General features: G+C 43.9%; 2 protein-coding genes across 3 annotated transcripts; both read left to right on the top strand.

Moving 5' to 3' along the window:
- The first annotated feature begins 2,778 nt into the window (after positions 1 to 2,778).
- On the top strand, positions 2,779 to 3,750 carry LOC115080332 (olfactory receptor 6N2-like). The gene has a single exon (XM_029584482.1). The coding sequence runs from the start codon at positions 2,779 to 2,781 to the stop codon at positions 3,748 to 3,750; it is 972 nt and encodes a 323-aa protein (XP_029440342.1).
- Positions 3,751 to 11,867: 8,117 nt separating this feature from the next.
- LOC115080475 (olfactory receptor 6N2-like) lies at positions 11,868 to 13,776 on the top strand. 2 transcript variants are annotated; one of them, XM_029584670.1, is made up of 2 exons: positions 11,868 to 11,881; positions 12,628 to 13,776. In XM_029584670.1, the coding sequence occupies exons 1-2, from the start codon at positions 11,868 to 11,870 to the stop codon at positions 13,541 to 13,543; spliced, it is 930 nt and encodes a 309-aa protein (XP_029440530.1). In that variant the 3' UTR covers positions 13,544 to 13,776. The 2 variants fall into 2 exon arrangements, with proteins under 2 accessions (XP_029440530.1, XP_029440529.1); XM_029584669.1 differs by lacking the exon at positions 11,868 to 11,881 and having other exon boundaries at positions 12,617 to 13,776.
- Positions 13,777 to 18,709: the final 4,933 nt, after the last annotated feature.

Here is an 18,709-nt window from a genome sequence, read left to right as displayed (position 1 = left end):
AACTCTAAAAGGTATCCAAAAGCATAATTATAACAATGTGTAATAAAGGATGGTTATTCACCCTTTCCATGTAACTAACAGCCAGCAGATTAAAAACAAATCACGTACTTTTTCAGTTAGCGCACTGTCAAGCTGTGGGAATTGCTGCCAGAAAACATGGTCAAGGTGACTAGCATGGCGGGGTTTAAAAGAGGTTTGCATGAGTTCCTGGAGGAACGTCCCTAACCCATCATTAGCCAGGTAGACTAAAGAAAGCCTTTGCTGTCCCTGGGAGTGAGTAGCAGGAAGGAGATCTGCTTTCTGGGATCTGCCAGGTACTTGAGACCTGGATTGGCCACTGTCAGAGACAGGATGCTGGGCTCGATGGACCTTGGTCTGACCCAGCAGGGCACGTCTTATGTGCATTCGTTTCAAAACAAAATGAAAGACTGACCTTTTTTTTTTCATTTCAATGGCAACAAAACAGAGCTGCAAACAGTTTCGTGTTTGTTTATTTTGTTTTGTTGCTGTTAAAGTTTACGGGAGGAGAAGCATTGGCAATGGTTTGGGGTTTTTTTGTTTGTTTTTTTTTTACTTAAGTCTCAGATAGACTGGAGCCAGCGGGTGATGGAGCCTGGAGCAGGACCAATCTCTTGCAAGCAGTTTTTCTTTTTTCAAGTACCCTATCCCAGCTTACCTGCCCCCCCCCCCCCCCCCCGCCTTCCCCCACCAGAAATTGAAAGCTAAACTGTAACAGACTCCATTTTGGGTCACTCGTGTGATTGGTTTCAGAGAGTCAGCACAGAGAGACTACGAAGCTACTTGCTTCTCAAAATTGAGATCTCAAAGAAAATAAAAAGAATTGAAAGTCTGCCGTCAACTTTTCACCGCTTCAGGGCATTGCTGTGCTGCTGCTTATTACTTTGTGCAGTAGGCAGTGCTACCAGAAGCTGCAAGCTCGTACTTTTAGAGGGAATCAGTAATATCATGAACTGGTTCAAAGACTCCCTCCAATTCCACGCTTTTTCCAGACCGACAAGAAACCAATACCTTGCCACTATACGCACTCTCTCTCCTAAACTCACCAATCTTGCTTCCACCAAAGCTCGAGCCCTCTCCTTAGCTGGCCCCGTCTTATGGAATACAATGCCCGCAGATCTGCACCAAGAACTATGCCCGAAAAACTTTAAGCAAAAACTCAAAACGTGGCTATTCTCACAGGCTTACTCCTAATATCTACACCTTGGCCTCCTACTCTCCGCATGCACACATCCTCTTAGCCTATCCTCCCTCAATCTCCCCTTAGCTAACTCCCTCCTTTGAATCCCTCCCTCCCCCCTTTTAGTCCCAATGCATCTTGCTGTGTTCCTTATATTGTATATACTATATAGCATTGTTTTTCCCGTTATATATCTTATATATCACTTATACTACCTTGTATTTCTCCTATGTTACGCTATTCACTCAAGTCTAAACTCATATATTCTTTCGTGTTTATTGTCAAACGCCTTCGGCGCTATACTCCTGTTCAATGTACACCAACGTGATATCCTTGATGAACATCGGTATAGAAAAACCATTAAATAAATAAATAAATATCAGCAGGGCTTGGAGCAGTCGCGCTGACAGACTACCCTACCCATCAGGACCGGCATGGACATCTAAGCTACATTGGGGACATAATGGTTCTGGATAACCAGCCACTGTTGTTCTGTCCCTTTGTCCCTCTTTTGGTGCCTATGGGTATTCATGCCAGATGATTCCCAGATTTCTCTCTTTACATCAGAAATTTCATCAGACATCCAAGCCCAGGTCTCAGGCTGCTTGTCTGCCATTGCTGCCTGGGTGTCCCACCACCACCTTAAACTCAACGTGGTCAAGGCTGAGCTCCTCATCTTTTCCCTCTTTCTCCTTCATTTCTGTGGATAGCACTGTAATCCTCCCAGGCCTCTCAGCCTGTAACCTTGCAGTCATCTTTGACTCCACTCTCCTTCTCTATCCATATCCAAAACACTGCTAAAATGTGCTGTTTCTTTCTCTATAACACATCACCAAAATCTGTCCCTTACTTTCTACCAGAATCCTTACCCACTTTCTCATCCCCTCCCACTTATACTATTGCAACCTGCTCCTCACAGGTCTCCCGGTGAGCCATCTCCTTCCACTACAAGCCATCCAAAATTCAGCTTTCACCAAACTCGCTACACTCATATAAATCCCTCTTCTCAAGTCACTCCATTGGCTCCCTATCCATTCCCATACCCAGTTCAATCTCCTCTTACTCACCTACAAGAGCCTTCATTCTACAGCTCCTCTCTACCTCTCTTCTCTGATCTCTCTCTACACCCTTCCTTGTGCAAGTCATGCCCTTCCCTACCACCTATTCCGAATTCTGTGCTTTCCACTTGGCTGCATTATATGCTTGCAATCGGCATGCTCCCCTCTATTGTCTCTTTATATGGTTTGTACAATACTGTGTACATTGAATAGTGCTATAGAAATGTTAAGTGGTAATGGTAGGACTTGTTAATGAGAGAAAGTAATAGTTCAATGCCTAGGGTCCTGAAGGAGAATCCTTAGAATCCCACAGGGATTAAGAAAAGTAAATGAGGACTCAGCACTAGTATTGAGTAAGTCCCCTTACTACAAGAGGAACCCAAGAGAGGGTTACATTTATGTACAGTTTACTGCATCCAGGCAGCACTGGCATGACTAGTTACTGCAGCAGTCATGGATCCTAAACAGTATCTCCCTTGCATGCAACAAACTTTAACTGCTCACCTTTGACATTGCAGGGAAATGGGACCCAGTAACAACAGCACCGTGACAGAATTTATAATCGCTGGATTTTCTGGCATTCATCATGTCTGGCCTGTTCTCTTCACGCTCCTGCTTGTTGCATATCTTCTCATCATCATTGGGAATTTGGTCGTCTTTCTGGTCATCCAGCTTCGGCCACGCCTCCACGTCCCCATGTACTTTTTCATCAGTGTCCTCTCCTTCCTGGAACTCTGGTACACAGCGGTCACCATCCCCAAAATGCTTTCCAATTTACTGGACACAAAAAAAAGCATTTCCTTCAGTGGCTGCTTCCTGCAGGTCTATTTCTTCCATTCCTTGGGAATCACTGAAGTTTTCTTGCTCACAACAATGGCTTATGACCGTTACTTGGCCATATGCACTCCCTTGCATTACCCTGTCATCATGACATCCCAATATGGCAACAAGTTGACAACAGCCTGTTGGATTTTGGGGTTTCTCTACCGTTTGCCTGAGGTCATTTTGATTTCCCACTTGCCCTTCTGTGGTCCCAATGTAATCGAGCACATCTTCTGTGACTTGTCACCCTTGCTGACCTTGGCCTGCACAGATACATCAAGAATCATCATTCTTGACTTTGCTGTTAATGCCTGCATGATCTCAGTGAATGTTTTACTCATAGTGCTGTCCTATATCAAAATCATCCAGGTCGTGCTGAATATCCAGTCTTCAGAGGGACGAAGGAAGGCCTTCTCCACCTGCGCCACTCACCTCATCGTGGTGATGATGTTCTTTGGTAGTGTGGGTTTCATGTACATCCGACTGACCAAGACTTATTCATTGAACTATGATAAGACTTTTGCAGTGGTATATTCTGTGATAACACCCCTGTGCAACCCAGTGATCTACAGTCTGAGAAACAAGGAGATTAGAGAAGCCATTTGGAAAATAGTGATAAGGAGACAGACTTCCACCAAGCAGGATCAAGTCTGTAATGTTCTGTCTCACTGACCCCACTCAGTTAAGAGAACTATCTAGGGAGGTTAATGTAATAAATAACATTAGAACAACCATGGTAACATGAATTAACTGCTGCTTTTTACAGCCAACGTACAAAACAAATGATATGATGAACAATCCAAAACCCATCATCCCCAAATGTTCCAATGTCACCACAAGGTGCAATTAACTTTCCTGTGTAAATCGACCCATGTTAGCATAGTCGGATATTAACACTGAATGTACTATCCAGCACCATGAGCCCATTAAAATAAATTTGGATTTTAACTGCTTCATTTGCATGCTTATTACTCCACCCACAGTAATGCTAGTGCACCTACAATTAATGCAATATGGGCAAAGGCATTAGGAAATATCCACATTCATGCATGTTAAGCATGAGTGTTATTTCTAACACCATCATAACATAGCTAAGAGTGAGGACTGCCGTCCATTCAGGCTGGGATCGTTTTTTTCATGCAGAGAGAAACTGCCTACTTACTGTAATCATTGGGTTGAGTCTTGTTCAGCCGCAGGCTGTGTTAATAAAGTTCTCAGAAAAGATTATCAGACACTAGAGGGTGCACTGGGTAATACTGAGGTCTCACTGTTCCTGTTCAGACCGTGTGGCTGAGTATCTTTCTGATGGTGGCCTAGTTATACCCAAATAACCTGCATCTAACAGAATGTCCCACTCAACAACACATTCCTGTAATCAAGCGGAAAATATTTGCTGTCCGTGAATATATATATCTTTTTTTGGTGTCTCTCGATCTACGATGCAGCCAGCACAGAGATGAATCCATTTTGTTTTACCGAGTGCTGGCATTTCTTTATTTAAACATTTTATATAGTGTCGTTCCATATATAGATCACCATGGTTTACAAGCTGACATTCATAGTTATAGCTCAACAAACAAACAATGATTTGTTACAGAGGTGTTATTCATAGGCAGCTATTATGTCCCACTCTTATTTTTCCCAGTAACACAGGGATTATCAGAGCACATGTGCAGGTATTTTAAACCAATCAAAGAGGGATTCTGGGTATGATGACATTGCTGAAACTCTCATATTGTCTCAATTAAGAAACTACATTTTGTGTCAAGATGTGCAGCCAGTGGGCTACATTTTCAATAATAAGCGGTTGGATTTTAGATGCATAAATCTTTGCAGAAAGAGGTGTTAAGGGACAAAGCAAGTGTGCACATATAGGGGCAGATTTTAAAGCCTGCGCGTGCAGGTTATAAAATCCAGAGTCGGCGCGCGCAAGGGGGCGCACAATTATGCAACTTGCACACGTCGAGCCACACAGCCTGCCTCTGTTCCCTCCGAGAATGCTCCGAAATTGGAGCGGCCTTGGAGGGAACTTTCCTTCCACGACCCTGCACCTTCCCCTCCCTTCCCCTACCTAACTCGCCCCCCAGCCCTATCTAAACCTCCACCCCATACCTTTGTTGAAGTAGTTACGCGCGCTGGCCAACGGCCGGCCCGCGATCCCGGGCACAGCAGCAAATGGCCTCAGGCCATGCCTCCTTCCCGCCCCTTTTTGGAAGCCCCGGGAAAGCTTGGGGTAGCTTTCCAGGGTTACGTGCGTATCCCTTTGAAAATCTACCCCATACCGCACTACATGACACGCACACATGCTAATCCTCCAAGCGGATTTAGGAATATGCATCCACTTTGAACGTTCACCCTCAATCTGCATGAATTTTCCTAACACAGTATCCCTAAGTATGCTTTGTTATAAAATTACCCTCCCTACGCTCATAACTATTAATTTATTTCAGTATCTAAGATTGGACTGTTTTTAATCTTTTGTGCCTTCTTTTTAAAATCTCTTCTTACTGGGCTATTGTGCAAACAGGATTCCAGCATTGCTCTTACACTTTTCACTTGTCCAGAAGGAATTTAAGGAGAAATATTCCAAAGAGGCAAAAGCTAATAATAAAAACAAGAAACCTGCAAGGCAGTTAGTTGGGCCTTTAGATGACCAGGTTAGGGTAAAGGTTGAGCGCAAGGAGCAGAAAAACAAAATGAATTCTTTTCGTTCGTCTTTAAAGAAGGCATTATTGGGGACATGCCCATGCCTGGGCCATTTTTTGTAGAACAGAATCAAATCCGTCAGAATCTGAATGAGATGTTAGAGAAATTCTCTTTCGCACATCTGTCTCATCTCATTTTCAAAGGAAAATTTAGATCATGAGGGCTTAGGAAATGCACCATTATAAGATGACAATTTAAAATCGTCGGTCGCCTTGAGGTCATGCTCATTTCAATTTGGTGCCATTAACAAACTTTCAATGTGGTGTTCCCAGACTCCCCATCTTCTCCTTTTACAGAGATGCTTAGCAGATGACTACATGGATTTGATAGGCCTCCCTGTTCACGTCTGCCCCTCCCAATCTAAGCTGTCACTTCCTGTTTAGAGTTGGACTCACATTCCACGTAGAAGAGGAGGAAGAGCAAACATGAGGACTAAGGGTCTTACATTATCCTCATTGCCTGCACTGCTGCTTATCTGGAAGTAGGAGGAAAAGGACACAGGGTTGCCATCAATTCAAGGGCAGCAAAACCAGGATTATATCAGCCTCTTTGGATTGACCTGAGTAAGACAGCAACCTTAAATAAACTGGAGGCATAGTAGAGGGGGAAGGGGTGGACTAGGTAAGCAGCCATAGGGAAATTCATAACGTCAGAAATGATCTATGTATTCAGGACAACGCCTGTCCTTCATCACTAAATTTGATAGGTCCTACATTATAGGTCCTACATTATAGGAGCCATAATTTCCCCAACCAGCACCCTCTAGAACAAGTCCTCTGCCCAGTTACTCCCCAGCCCCTGAGCAGTTCCCATTACTGGAATGTATCCCTACCCTAATTTACTTCCATTCTGTGTTGTAGTCCTATTCTTTAATTGCTCTGTATCGAAGTTACTTATTCTCCTGGTTGTTAATGTTACTTGTTTCTTAATAAGTTGCTAATGTTCAAATGTTCCTTGTATCGCTCCCACGCGACTGTTCTGTTGCACTGTAAGCCGGTGTGATCTGTATGCCATACAGGAATGTCAGTATATAAGAATTTAAAATAAAGAAATAAATTATTTGTGGGATGTGCGTTTCATGACGGAGTCTAATGAAGAAGTCTACTTTGATGCAAACGGAGATGTGCCAACCATCTTTGACATCATGAATATTCAAATATACCCGAATGACACAAGTGAACTGAACAAAGTGGGTAGATATGATTCCAGGGAATCTCCAGGGCAAGAAATCATTCTCAACATCACTGCTATCCTATGGAACCAAGGATATGATCAGGTGAGGAGTGGAGGTTTCAAGACATTTAAAAATCAGATAAAGCCTAGGGCCAAAAAAAAAAACACAATAGGCAGGCAAGTCAGGTTTGATTTGGAATGCTGTCTCTTATTGCCCCATGGCCTTAAATTACGCAGCATCCAGAAGGGGAATAAAAGTCCCCAGACAAAATGGTGGCTGCTCAAGTTTGTGTGGGAAGTGCTGCGGGTGGACTTTTGCCCATGATCATTTAATTTAACCCTTAAAGGGGTGAGGTGGGGGACGTATAGCAATGACTTTAAATGGTGCAGAAATGCCAAACCTGTTCCAGTAGAGAAGATATTGCAAAGCAAAAGATCATGGTATAAGATTCAGGAGAAATATAAGGAAATACCGTATGTCTTCCTAGACAGGGCAATACAATTTCTGAATAGGGATGTTGAAAATGTATTAAGAGAATCAGAAATACTTGTGATGACCATGGATTATATTTAGAGTGGTGGAACTGAGGGGAAAAGCCAGAAATCAAGTAAGGTCTTCAGTATTGAAGTGTAATGGTAGAATTGTCAATTACTATTACGGAGCAGCAGTTACTAGCATAACAGGCCGATACAGAAAAACGCGAGGGAGAGCCGGCGAGCGCCCGCTCTCCCGATGCGCGCACAGGCCACTGTTCTGGGCACGCGATTCAGAAAGCCCAGGTATGTAAATTAGGGCCCGCAGTAAAAGGCGGAGCTAGGGACACTAGTGCGCCCCTAGCGCCTCCTTTTTGACAGCAGCGACGGCTGTCAGCGGGTTTGACAGCTGATGCTCAATTTTAACGGCGTTGGTTCTCGAACCTGCTGACAGCCGCGTGTTCGGAAAATGTACGCCGGCTAAATTGAGCGTCCGTCTTCCAACCTGCGGGCTGCAGGCAGATTTTTAATTTTAATTTTTTTTTTTAATTTTATTTTGGGGCCGCCGACTTAATATCGCCATGATATTAAGTCGGAGGGTGCACAGAAAAGCAGTTTTTACTGCTTTTCTGTGCACTTTCCCGGTGCCCGGAGAAATTAACGCCTACCTTTGGCAAGGCAGGAGCGACTGGGGCTTACTCCTGCCCCTTTCTACCTTGCATACCCCCAATGGGGTACGTAGGAGCTGGATGGGTGGCGGGATTTTAACTTGTTTGATATTTAAGTTTGGAAACCAAATCAATCCAAAATATACAACAAACAAAATGAATTCCTCCACCCCCCCCCCCAAAAAAAAATATCCAAAGTGAAACTTTCCCCCCTGCACATCCCTACCTGAAAGATTTATTCCTCCTCTAATGGAGAACACAGATCAGGTTTTGGAAAAGGGGAGTCAGGGACTCAGCACAGATACTGAGTGTGGATTCTTTCACTTTAAGGATAGCCCGGGACCGGGGACTAAGAACATAAGAAGTGCCATGCTGGGCTCTGACCCATGATCCGTGGAGCTCAGTATTCTCTCTGTGACAGTGGCCAGTCCCGCTCGCTTGGGAGCATCCATCAGTTCCTAATGGGGAGATTTCTTCCTGTCTCCTCACTCCCAGGCCATGATCTCATGGCTGATAATTGTTCAGGGGCCTGTTCGTTGCCATCTCGCCAAGATATTCTGCCTCTCTCTGTACTGCTGTGCTATTTTGGGAACTGCGTTCAGTTTAGCACCTTTCACAAACGTGGAGAAATGAACATGCAAAAAAAAAATGGTCAAGCCATAATACGACCTCCACCATCCAACCTCACGTGAACTATTTCTCCTCTCCCTCCCTCCCTCCACATCTTTCCACCTTCTAAGGTCTTGATGGCCAAAACTTCCTATTGCTTAACTTACATATAATTAATTTGCAGATTGAAGAAAACACCATTATTGCTATAGATCAATTAAAGTTAAGGACTTGAGGGGGACAGAGAGCAGTTGGGTTGTGTTCTCTCTGCTTTAATCATTGAGATTCTTTGGAGACATTGAATACCTCTGAGGATCCCGGGACAGGTTCATATAACAGATCATAGCAGCAGAATCCAGACGTGGCAAAGGAGGTTTCTGCGTGTTCCTGAGTTATACTAAGTGCCTTGATCCATTCTAGATGTAGCCATCATAAACAACAGAGTGCACGGATGCTTCCTGCTTTCTGTTACTCAAAGTATATGTCATTGATTTATTAACCAACAAAATAGAGGTTCTACCACCATCGTATTCCTGAAGTCAAAGGTAACGTGAATGCTCTGAGAATTGTCCCTTCAAGGTTAGTGTAGATCATATTCTTTGTCATATTGTGATGCATTCTGTACAATCATGCTTGCTGTTAAAGCTTAAAGTCAAGAGTAAGTGCAACTGAACTACTCTGAGATAAATTCAAGATTTGTTTTGTTTTTTGCTTATGAATTTGGTTTGTAAAGCACAGAAAATACAGTCATCCACTTTTGCTATTTCTGTGTCTGCATCAGAATCTCCGGTCCTTGGAATCTCTTCCCCATCCTTGGTTCTCGTCTCTAGTCGGCCTCGCCAGCTTCTATCTGACTCTACTCACTGTCTCTCACCCCAGACTGCCATCCTCCTCCGGTCCACTGACTACAGCCTCTCTCTACTGTACCACGGCCTTTCTCTGTGACCTTAAGTCAGGTAATTAATCTCCTTGTGGTTCTAAGCTCAGGGACATTCCTCGTGTGACTTCGGGAAATTGCTTCACTGCCCTGAATTTAACTTCTCCATCCAGCTCTGCCTTTGACTCTCTTGGCAACATTGGTGAAGCCACTTGGAGGACAATTTTGAAAAGGTTTTAGGTGCCTCACCACGGAGTGACACACCTAGATCCTTGAGACAGAAAGCTGGCATGGGCAGAGCTGCTAAATCCTGCTTTCACAGCAAGGCTCTATTTATCTACTTTACAAGTAGGATTCCCTGGGGGGGCTTGATTGGATCATGGGGAGAAAAAGGAAGTGCATGGAATTGCATTTTCAGTTCTGCAATCATTTCTCCCCTGGAGCCCCTGGCACAGACATAGCAGTTGCAAGGTAGGCAAAAGCTACTGCCCCCATGTCCCTATAGGCAAGGTTCAATATTCTCTGTATTTGACTTTAGGAAAGTCACTTTATCCCCCTGTGTTTCCATTTAATCCCTGGCTCTATCGCGGACTCTCTGTGTGTGACCTGGGATGAGTCGCATTTCCTCTCTGCACCTCAGTTCTAATCCCCGACTCTGCCACTGACTCCCTGTGTGTGACTTTCTCTCCCTGCACCTCGTTTCTTGAGCCCTTTATTTATATATATATATATATATATATATATATATATATATATATATATGTTTAATTTCTATACTGCCTCCTCGGGCCATCAATAGGAGCACCCAAAGTAGTGCATGAGAATGAAACAGAACAGTGATTTTAAGTTGTATGTATATTTTTCTCCTCTTCTCTGGAAGATGATGCACAGTTCAGGCAGCAGGAGCATTGTATTTGCAAGTTGGTACTGTCCAGTATTCTCCTGAGCTGAAAGGAAGAATTGGTCTAAGACTAGCACTAGAGCCCCCCACCCCCTAGATAGAATATGCTGGAAGTCTCTAGATTGAGAAGAGGGCAAGATATAGGGAATGTGGTGCTACAGGGAGGATTTCCTCTGACTTCCACCCCCCATGTGCACCTTCCTCTACCCCCATATTTCAAGACTGTAATGAAGATTTAGAAGTAGGGGCCCTCGTAGGCTGATGAGTGACCTCATCGGATGTGATCCAGTTCTCGGTAATTATCTTCCATTTCCAGCAGCTCCTGACCACAAATGTTCTGCAGCACAAGTATCCGTCATCTTCAGATTTCATCTACTGAAGGGGAGTACTCCCTGGGAAAAGCAAGATCATTCCAGCCCTGCTAAAGCTCACAGCCATCCCTGGAGCTCTGGTAAGGTCTATATTCCTTGCTTATCTTAGCTAAGTGATTTGTGAGGAATCGTTCATGGTTTCCCCGATACTGCACCAAGGTGGCAGAACTGTTTCTCAAGAGAAGGAACAATAAAAGGTTTTGGTAACATCGAGTACAGATAAATGGAGACAGTGTCACTGACTAGGAAGACAGCGGAACTAGAAAAGGTGCAGAGGAAAGCGACAAAAATGATAAAGAGGATGGAGCATCTCTCCTATGATAGTAACATAGTGATGATGGCAGAACAAGACCAAATAGTCCATCCAGTCTGAACAGCAAGCTTCTTGAGGTAGTAACCTCCCAGGCCTCTCTGCCTGTAACCTTGCAGTCATCTTTGACTCCACTCTCCTTCTCTATCCATATCCAAAACACTGCTAAAATGTGCTGTTTCTTTCTCTATAACATCACCAAAATCTGTCCCTTACTTTCTACCAGAATCCTTACCCACTTTCTCATCACCTCCCACTTATACTATTGCAACCTGCTCCTCACAGGTCTCCCGGTGAGCCATCTCCCTCCACTACAAGCCATCCAAAATTCAGCTTTCACCAAACTCGCTACACTCATATAAATCCCTCTTCTCAAGTCACTCCATTGCCTCCCTATCCATTCCCATATCCAGTTCAATCTCCTCTTACTCACCTACAAGAGCCTTCATTCTACAGCTCCTCTCTACCTCTCTTCTCTGATCTCTCTCTACACCCTTCCTTGTGCAAGTCATGCCCTTCCCTACCACCTATTCCGGATTCTGGCTTTCCACTTGGCTGCATTATATGCTTGCAATCGGCAAGCTCCCCCCTATTGTCTTATTGAAATCCCATCTAAAAGCTCACCTTTTTCAGGCTGCATTTTAAATATTTACCCCGATAGCCCTACTTACATACTTATTTTTAATGAATTTCTTCATAAATGAAATTCCCAAAGTCACTTTTTCCTGTAAGTTTGTCGGGAATAGACAAAGATACAGGGACTGTCTCTTTATATGGTTTGTACAATACTGTGTACATTGAATAGTGCTATAGAAATGTTAAGTGGTAATGGTAGGACTTGTTAATGAGAGAAAGTAATAGTCCAATGCCTAGGGTCCTGAAGGAGAATCCTTACCATCCCCATACTACCACCTCCAGCAGAGAACCCCACAGGGATTAAGAAAAGTAAATGAGGACTCAGCACTGGTATTGAGTGAGTCCCCTTACTATAAGAGGAACCCAAGAGAGGGTTACATTTATGTACAGTTTAACCGCATCCAGGCAGCACTAGCATGACTAGTTACTGCAGCAGCCATGGATCCTAAACAGTATTTATTTATTTATTTGAAAACGTTTTTATACCGATATTCGTGGGGACATCATATTGGTTTACATCTTAATTAAAGAGAGGAGAATACAATGAACAGGAGGGGGGAGAGGGCTCACATAGGAACAAGTAAGACAGCAATGAATTGAGAGGAACATCAAGGGGCTGCTCAAGAGAGCTGTTAAAATAACATGATAGGGTGGTAACTGTGCCCAGCAAACTTTGTACAAGGTTCAGTAAGGAGGTCGGGGGGGGGCGGAAGGGTACGCTTGCTTAAAAAGCCAGGTTTTAAGATTGGTCCTGAATTTAGATGCGCTTGCATGCAACAAACTTTAACTGCTCACCTTTGATGTTGCAGGGAAATGGGACCCAGTAACAACAGCACCGTGACAGAATTTATAATCGCTGGATTTTCTGGCATTCATCAAACCTGGCCTGTTATCTTCACGCTCCTGCTTGTTGCATATCTTCTCATCATCATTGGGAATTTGGTCGTCTTTCTGGTCATCCAGCTTCGGCCTCACCTCCACGTCCCCATGTACTTTTTCATCAGTGTCCTCTCCTTCCTGGAACTCTGGTACACAGCGGTCACCATCCCCAAAATGCTTTCTAATTTACTGGACAGGAGAAAAAGCATTTCCTTCAGTGGCTGCTTCCTGCAGGTCTATTTCTTCCATTCCTTGGGAATCACTGAAATTTTCTTGCTCACAACAATGGCTTATGACCGTTACTTGGCCATATGCACTCCCTTGCATTACCCTGTCATCATGACATCCCAACTTGGCCTCAAGTTGGCTATAGCCTGTTGGATTTTGGGGTTTCTCTACCGTTTGCCTGAGGTTATTTTGATTTCCCGCTTGCCCTTCTGTGGTCCCAATGTAATCGAGCACATCTTCTGTGACTTGTCACCCTTGCTGACCTTGGCCTGCACAGATACATCAAGAATCATCATTCTTGACTTTGCTTTTAATGGCTGCACGATCTCAGTGACTATTTTACTCATAGGGCTGTCCTATATCAAAATCATCCAGGTCGTGCTGAATATCCAGTCTTCAGAGGGACGGCGGAAGGCCTTCTCCACCTGCGCCACTCACCTCATTGTGGTGGTGATGTTCTTTGGTAGTGTGGGTTTCATGTACATCCGACTGACCAAGACATATTCATTGAACTATGATAAGACATTGGCAGTAGTATATTCTGTGATAACACCCCTGTGCAACCCAGTGATCTACAGTCTGAGAAACAAGGAGATTAGAGAAGCCATATGGAAGATAGTGGTAAGGAGATAGACCTTCACCAAGCAGGATCAAGACTGTAATGTTCTGTCTCATTGATGCCACTCAGTTAAGAGAACTATCTAGGGAGGTTAATGTACTAAATAACATTAGAACAACCATGGTAACATGAGTTAATTGCTGCTTTTTACAGCCAACGTACAAAACAAATGATATGATGAAGAATCCAAAACCCACCCTCCCCAAATGTTCCAATGTCACCACAAGGTGCAATTAACTTTCCTGTGTATATCGACCCATGTTAGCATAGTCGGATATTAACACTGAATGTACTATCCAGCACCATGAGCCCATTAAAATAAATTTGGATTTTAACTGCTTCATTTGCATGCTTATTACTCCACCCACAGTAATGCTAGTGCACCTACAATTAATGCAATATGGGCAAAGGCATTAGGAAATATTTATTTATTTTATTTATTTATTTAACATCTTTTATATACCAGTATTAGTAGGGACATCATACCGGTTCACATTTAAACAGCAGAACTGAAATTACATGATAACAAGGGAGCGTAACTAGGAGGGGGGATAACTTGAGAACAGCATGGAAGAAGTAATAGTTAAAACAACAAGAGGTAACTCAGTAGAGACTTAAGTGGAGGCTTAATGTGCAGTATCTTAGGCCACCAGACCAGGGGGGATGCAAGTAAACAAGGTCCTATTCTGGGTAGGCACATTTGAATAACCAGGTTTTTAATTTCTTCTTAAATTTTTTTTTTATTTTTTTTATTTTTTTTTAATTTAATTTTTCTAATTTTCAAAATTACAGCAAGTGTTAACTTACTACAGAAAATAAATGCAATATGTACAATCTCTACTACAAATTTTTCAAGATATTTCTCTTGCACCATCACATTTACATATTTGCATTAAACAACAAAGAAATATATCTGTAGGGACAGAAATCTTGGGAAGTAAATAAAGAAGAAAAACATTATAGCTTGTAATCAGCCTAACGTAGTAGAAGGTTACCATATTTTTTTTAAATCCTCGTCTAAGGCACCATTACGGAAGGGGAAATAACCTTCCTGGCGTTGATAAATGACTTCAACTGCTCAGGGTATTGGAAAGCAAATATGTCTTTTGCAGACCTAACTATACATTTGCATGGATACTTTAAAACAAATGAAAAACCAAGTGCTGTTACTTGCGATCGCATTGCTAGAAACTCTCGTCTCCTGCTTTGCGTAATGGGTGCATAGTCTGGGAAAACACGTATTGGGGTTCCCCTAAATTGAACTAAAATATTTTTAAAGTAACATTTCATTATTTCGTTTATATCTTTTTCCACTATAAAGGATACCATTAACGTAGCTGTTTCATAAAATTCTAAAGCTGAATCCTCCAGAAATCTAGTTAAATTCCCTTCATTCACATTGACATTTACTTGTAAGACTTCTTTATTTCTATTCGACTTTGGTAAGTAATATAACTTATTTATTTGAGGGATTTCTCCCTCTTGAAATTTTAAATTCTCTACGAAAAATTTTTTCAATGTAATGAATGGCAATTCCCCAACAATTTTCGGAAAGTTCAAAAATCGCAAATTTAAATGTCTAGCATAATTCTCCATGGATTCCAACCTCCTTGAGACCATAGTGATATCCTTTATAATTTTCACGTTACATTCCTGTGTTTTCTTTACATCAGCCTCCATTTCTTGCAATTTTGGTTTTATTTCCTCAATCTGTTTTTCACATATCTCCACTTTATGTTCGATGTTTTCCATATTATCCTGGTAATTTCCGATCGAATTGACCAACGCCGCCATTATGTCCCAAATAGCTTCTAGTGTTATTTTATCTGGTTTGGGCGGCATTAAAAAACGGGGTTTCAGTAATGACTCACCCGTTTTTAGTACCGGCGATATTCCAACCAGTTGACTTCCCCCTTGTATTGTCTCAAGCGCATTCCTCAAGCTCTCTGCGTCCTCTCTCCGAATCGGAGTTGATGCGGGGGGCTCCTCTGTATCCTCCACCCCTGGTGTACCGGGGATCGCAGAGAGTTGTTTCGGCGTTTCGACTTCCAACGCCCTCTGACCTCCCTGCGCTGCTTCTAACAGAACCACTTCCTGTGTCTGTGATTCAGCGGCCTCCGGGCGGGAGGGGGAAGGAGGAATTTCGGGTCTCCGAGAGTCACCTCTCCTGGAAAGGCCATCGCTTCCTCGGTAGCTCTTTCAACGGAGAACGCTCCCCCATTTTCCTGGTCCTTCGCAGTCGCATATGCTGTTATTAAACGCTGAGCGGCCATAAGCTCCGTATCCGAGGGAAAAATTCGGAGCTTGCCTTTCCGCTTAGCAGGCATCTTAGCAGTAACAATTTGCAGGTAACGGAGCTCAGCGTTAACACGTCTGCCTACGCCGCCATCTTGTCCCCTGCGCAACTTACTTCCTTCTTCTTAAATTTAATGGAGCATGGTTCAAGGCGCAGGGTGGGGGGAAGAGAGTTCCATAGGGATGGTCCAGCAATTGATAAGGCACAGTCCCGTGTTGAGGAGAGGTGGGCAGTTTTAAGTGGGGGTACCATAAGGGTGCTTTTATTGGCTGTTCTGATGGGTCTTGATGATTGGTACAGGGTAAAAGGCAGGTCGAGCCAGTTTGAATTATAGACATGGAGGGATTTGTGTACAATGGTCAGCGTTTTGTAGTGGATGCGGGAGAGAATCGGGAGCCAGTGCAGCTCTTTAAGGATGGGAGTGAGGTGATCACCCTTGTGGGTATTTGAGAGTAATCGTGCTGTTGCATGTTGCAGCATCTGTAATGGCTTTATTGAAGCGTAAGGGAGCCCAAGGAAGAGTGTGGTACAGTAGTCTAGTTTGGTGGGAATAGTAGCTTGTATCACTGTGCGGAAATCTTGAGGGTATAGTAAGGGTTTCAGTTTTTTTAAGACATTAAGTTTGAAAAAGCCGTCTTTGAGTATGGAGCTAACATATCTCTTCATGTTAATTGTTGGTCAAAGATGACACCAAGATCTCTAACGGATGATTGGGCTGTGACAGTGCCAAATTTCGGGTCGTTTGAAAGTGGGGGGGGGGGGGGGGAGGAGAGTGAGTGGAGATAAGCAGGAGTTTGGTTTTATTGGTATTGATTGCCATTTGGAGGTTGGTTAGCAGGGTGTTGATGGATGCCAAGCAGCTTTCCCAGTGGTTTAGTGCGTCAGAGATCGAGTTGTGGATTGGTATAATGATCTGAACATCGTCGGCATAAAGGAAGAACTTTAGTTTGAGATCAGTGAGGAGATGGCACAGCGGAGTAAGGTAGAGGTTGAAAAGGGTGGAGGAGAGTGATGAGCCCTGTGGGACTCCCTGTTGCAAGGGGTGAGAGGCAGATATGGAGTCTCCTATTTTAACGGAGAATTTTCTTTTTGATAAGTAGGACTTGAACCAGGCTAGAGCAAGGCCAGAGATGCCTATGCTTTCTAGGCGGGCGAGGAGGAGGTTGTGGCTGATGGTGTCAAAGGCCGAGGAAATGTCTAAGAGGGCAAGCAGGTAGTTGTGTTCTTGGCCCATGCCTCTGAGAAGGTGGTCTGAAAGGATGAAGAGTAGTGATTCTGTGTTAAGATGCTTGCGAAAGCCGAACTGAGATGCATGGAGGATCTCATGGTTTTCAAGATAATCCATGAGTTGTGTTGACAACCCTTTCCATAAGCTTGGCTATGAGAGGGAGGTTGGAAATGGGGCGGAAGTTGGACGGGTCTTTTGGGTCTAGGGTGGGCTTCTTTAAGAGGGGCTTGACTACAGCATGTTTGAGTGAGTCAGGGACGGAGCCGTGTGAGAGGAAGCAGTTAATGATGTCAGCTAACGCACTGGCAATGGATTTGGGGATTGCAAGGAGGGCTTTGGGGGGAATAGTGTCACTGGGGTGTGAGGCAGGCTTAAGTTTCTTGAGGATATTTTCAATTTCTTTGGATGAAGTGAGGTCAAGAGCATCCATTGTAGGGTGGGAGGAATCAGGAGGTGGGGAGAGAGGGGTTAGTCGAGGGAGAGAATCTAGAGAGGAGGGTGGCGATTTTACTCTGGAAGTAAGTAGCGAGTTCCTCACATTTAGAAGTTGCATCGGAGATAGAGGGTAGTGGGTGGGGTAGATTTGGTAAGACCAGAGACAAAGGAAAAAAGTACTTTGGGGTTGAATCTATATTCATGTATTTTCTTTGCGTAGAAGTCTCGTTTATGTTTTAGGGTAGTGAGTCTATAACTGTGTAGCGCTGTTTTGAAACTGGCGGCCTGTTGTGGGGTTGAGTCTCTGCGCCATTTATGCTCTTTTTGTCTGAGGATATTTTTAAGGGACTTGAGCTCCAAGGTGTACCAAGGCTTTGTGGGTTTGGCTGTGGGGTTAATGACTCGCTTGGAGAGGGGGCAGAGATTATTGGCTATGTCACCGGTGATGTTGTTCCAGGCGGCTAATGCTGCTTCAGGATCAGCGCAGACTAGATTGGGTAGAGAGGCCGTGAGGGTGGCAGCTAGAACCTTACTGGGACAGGACTTCCTAGATATTATGGTGGTGCTGTGGGTGGTGTAGAATGGTATGGGGGAGTTGGTGGATAGAGAGCCTTTAATAAGGTAGTGGTCAGTCCAGGGGACTGGGATGCAGTTAGGAGTGGAAGAGGCATGGAAACCGGAGTTGATGAACATCAGGTCCAGCGTGTGTCCTGCCTTGTGGGTGGGGGAGGTTATGATTTGGTCAAAGCCTAAGGCTTGGAGGGATTTAATGAATGATTCACATGAAGGGGAGGGAGCTGGGGCATCAACATGGAGGTTGAAATCCCCAAGGATAATAGAAGGAGTGTCTGAATGAATCCATTCAACAATGAATTCAATTAGGGGTGATGGGTCAGCTTCAAGGAAAGCAGGGGGGGCATAAACCAGACAGATTTGTAGTACAGCAGACCTAAAGAGGCCTACTTCAAGTTTAGGTGGGGTGACTATGTGTATGGTTTTGAGGTTGAGGTGCTTCTTGGCTGCGAGGAGTAGGCCTCCTCCTCTTTTTTTGGGCATGGGAATAGAGAATATCTCGTAGGATGAGGTAGGGAGTTGGTTGATAAGTACTACATCTGTGTATTTGAGCCACGTCTCGGTGACCGCACAGATGTCTGGTTTGTGTTTGGCTAACAGGTCGGTGAGGAGAGGAGTCTTTTTAGATAGGGATTGTGCGTTGAAAAG

Source organism: Rhinatrema bivittatum, chromosome 19, assembly GCF_901001135.1.
Source record: "Rhinatrema bivittatum chromosome 19, aRhiBiv1.1, whole genome shotgun sequence".
In the NCBI taxonomy this organism is placed as follows: Eukaryota; Metazoa; Chordata; class Amphibia; order Gymnophiona; family Rhinatrematidae; genus Rhinatrema; species Rhinatrema bivittatum.
Note: the sequence above shows the minus strand (reverse complement) of the source record. Positions and strands in the feature narration are given on the sequence as shown.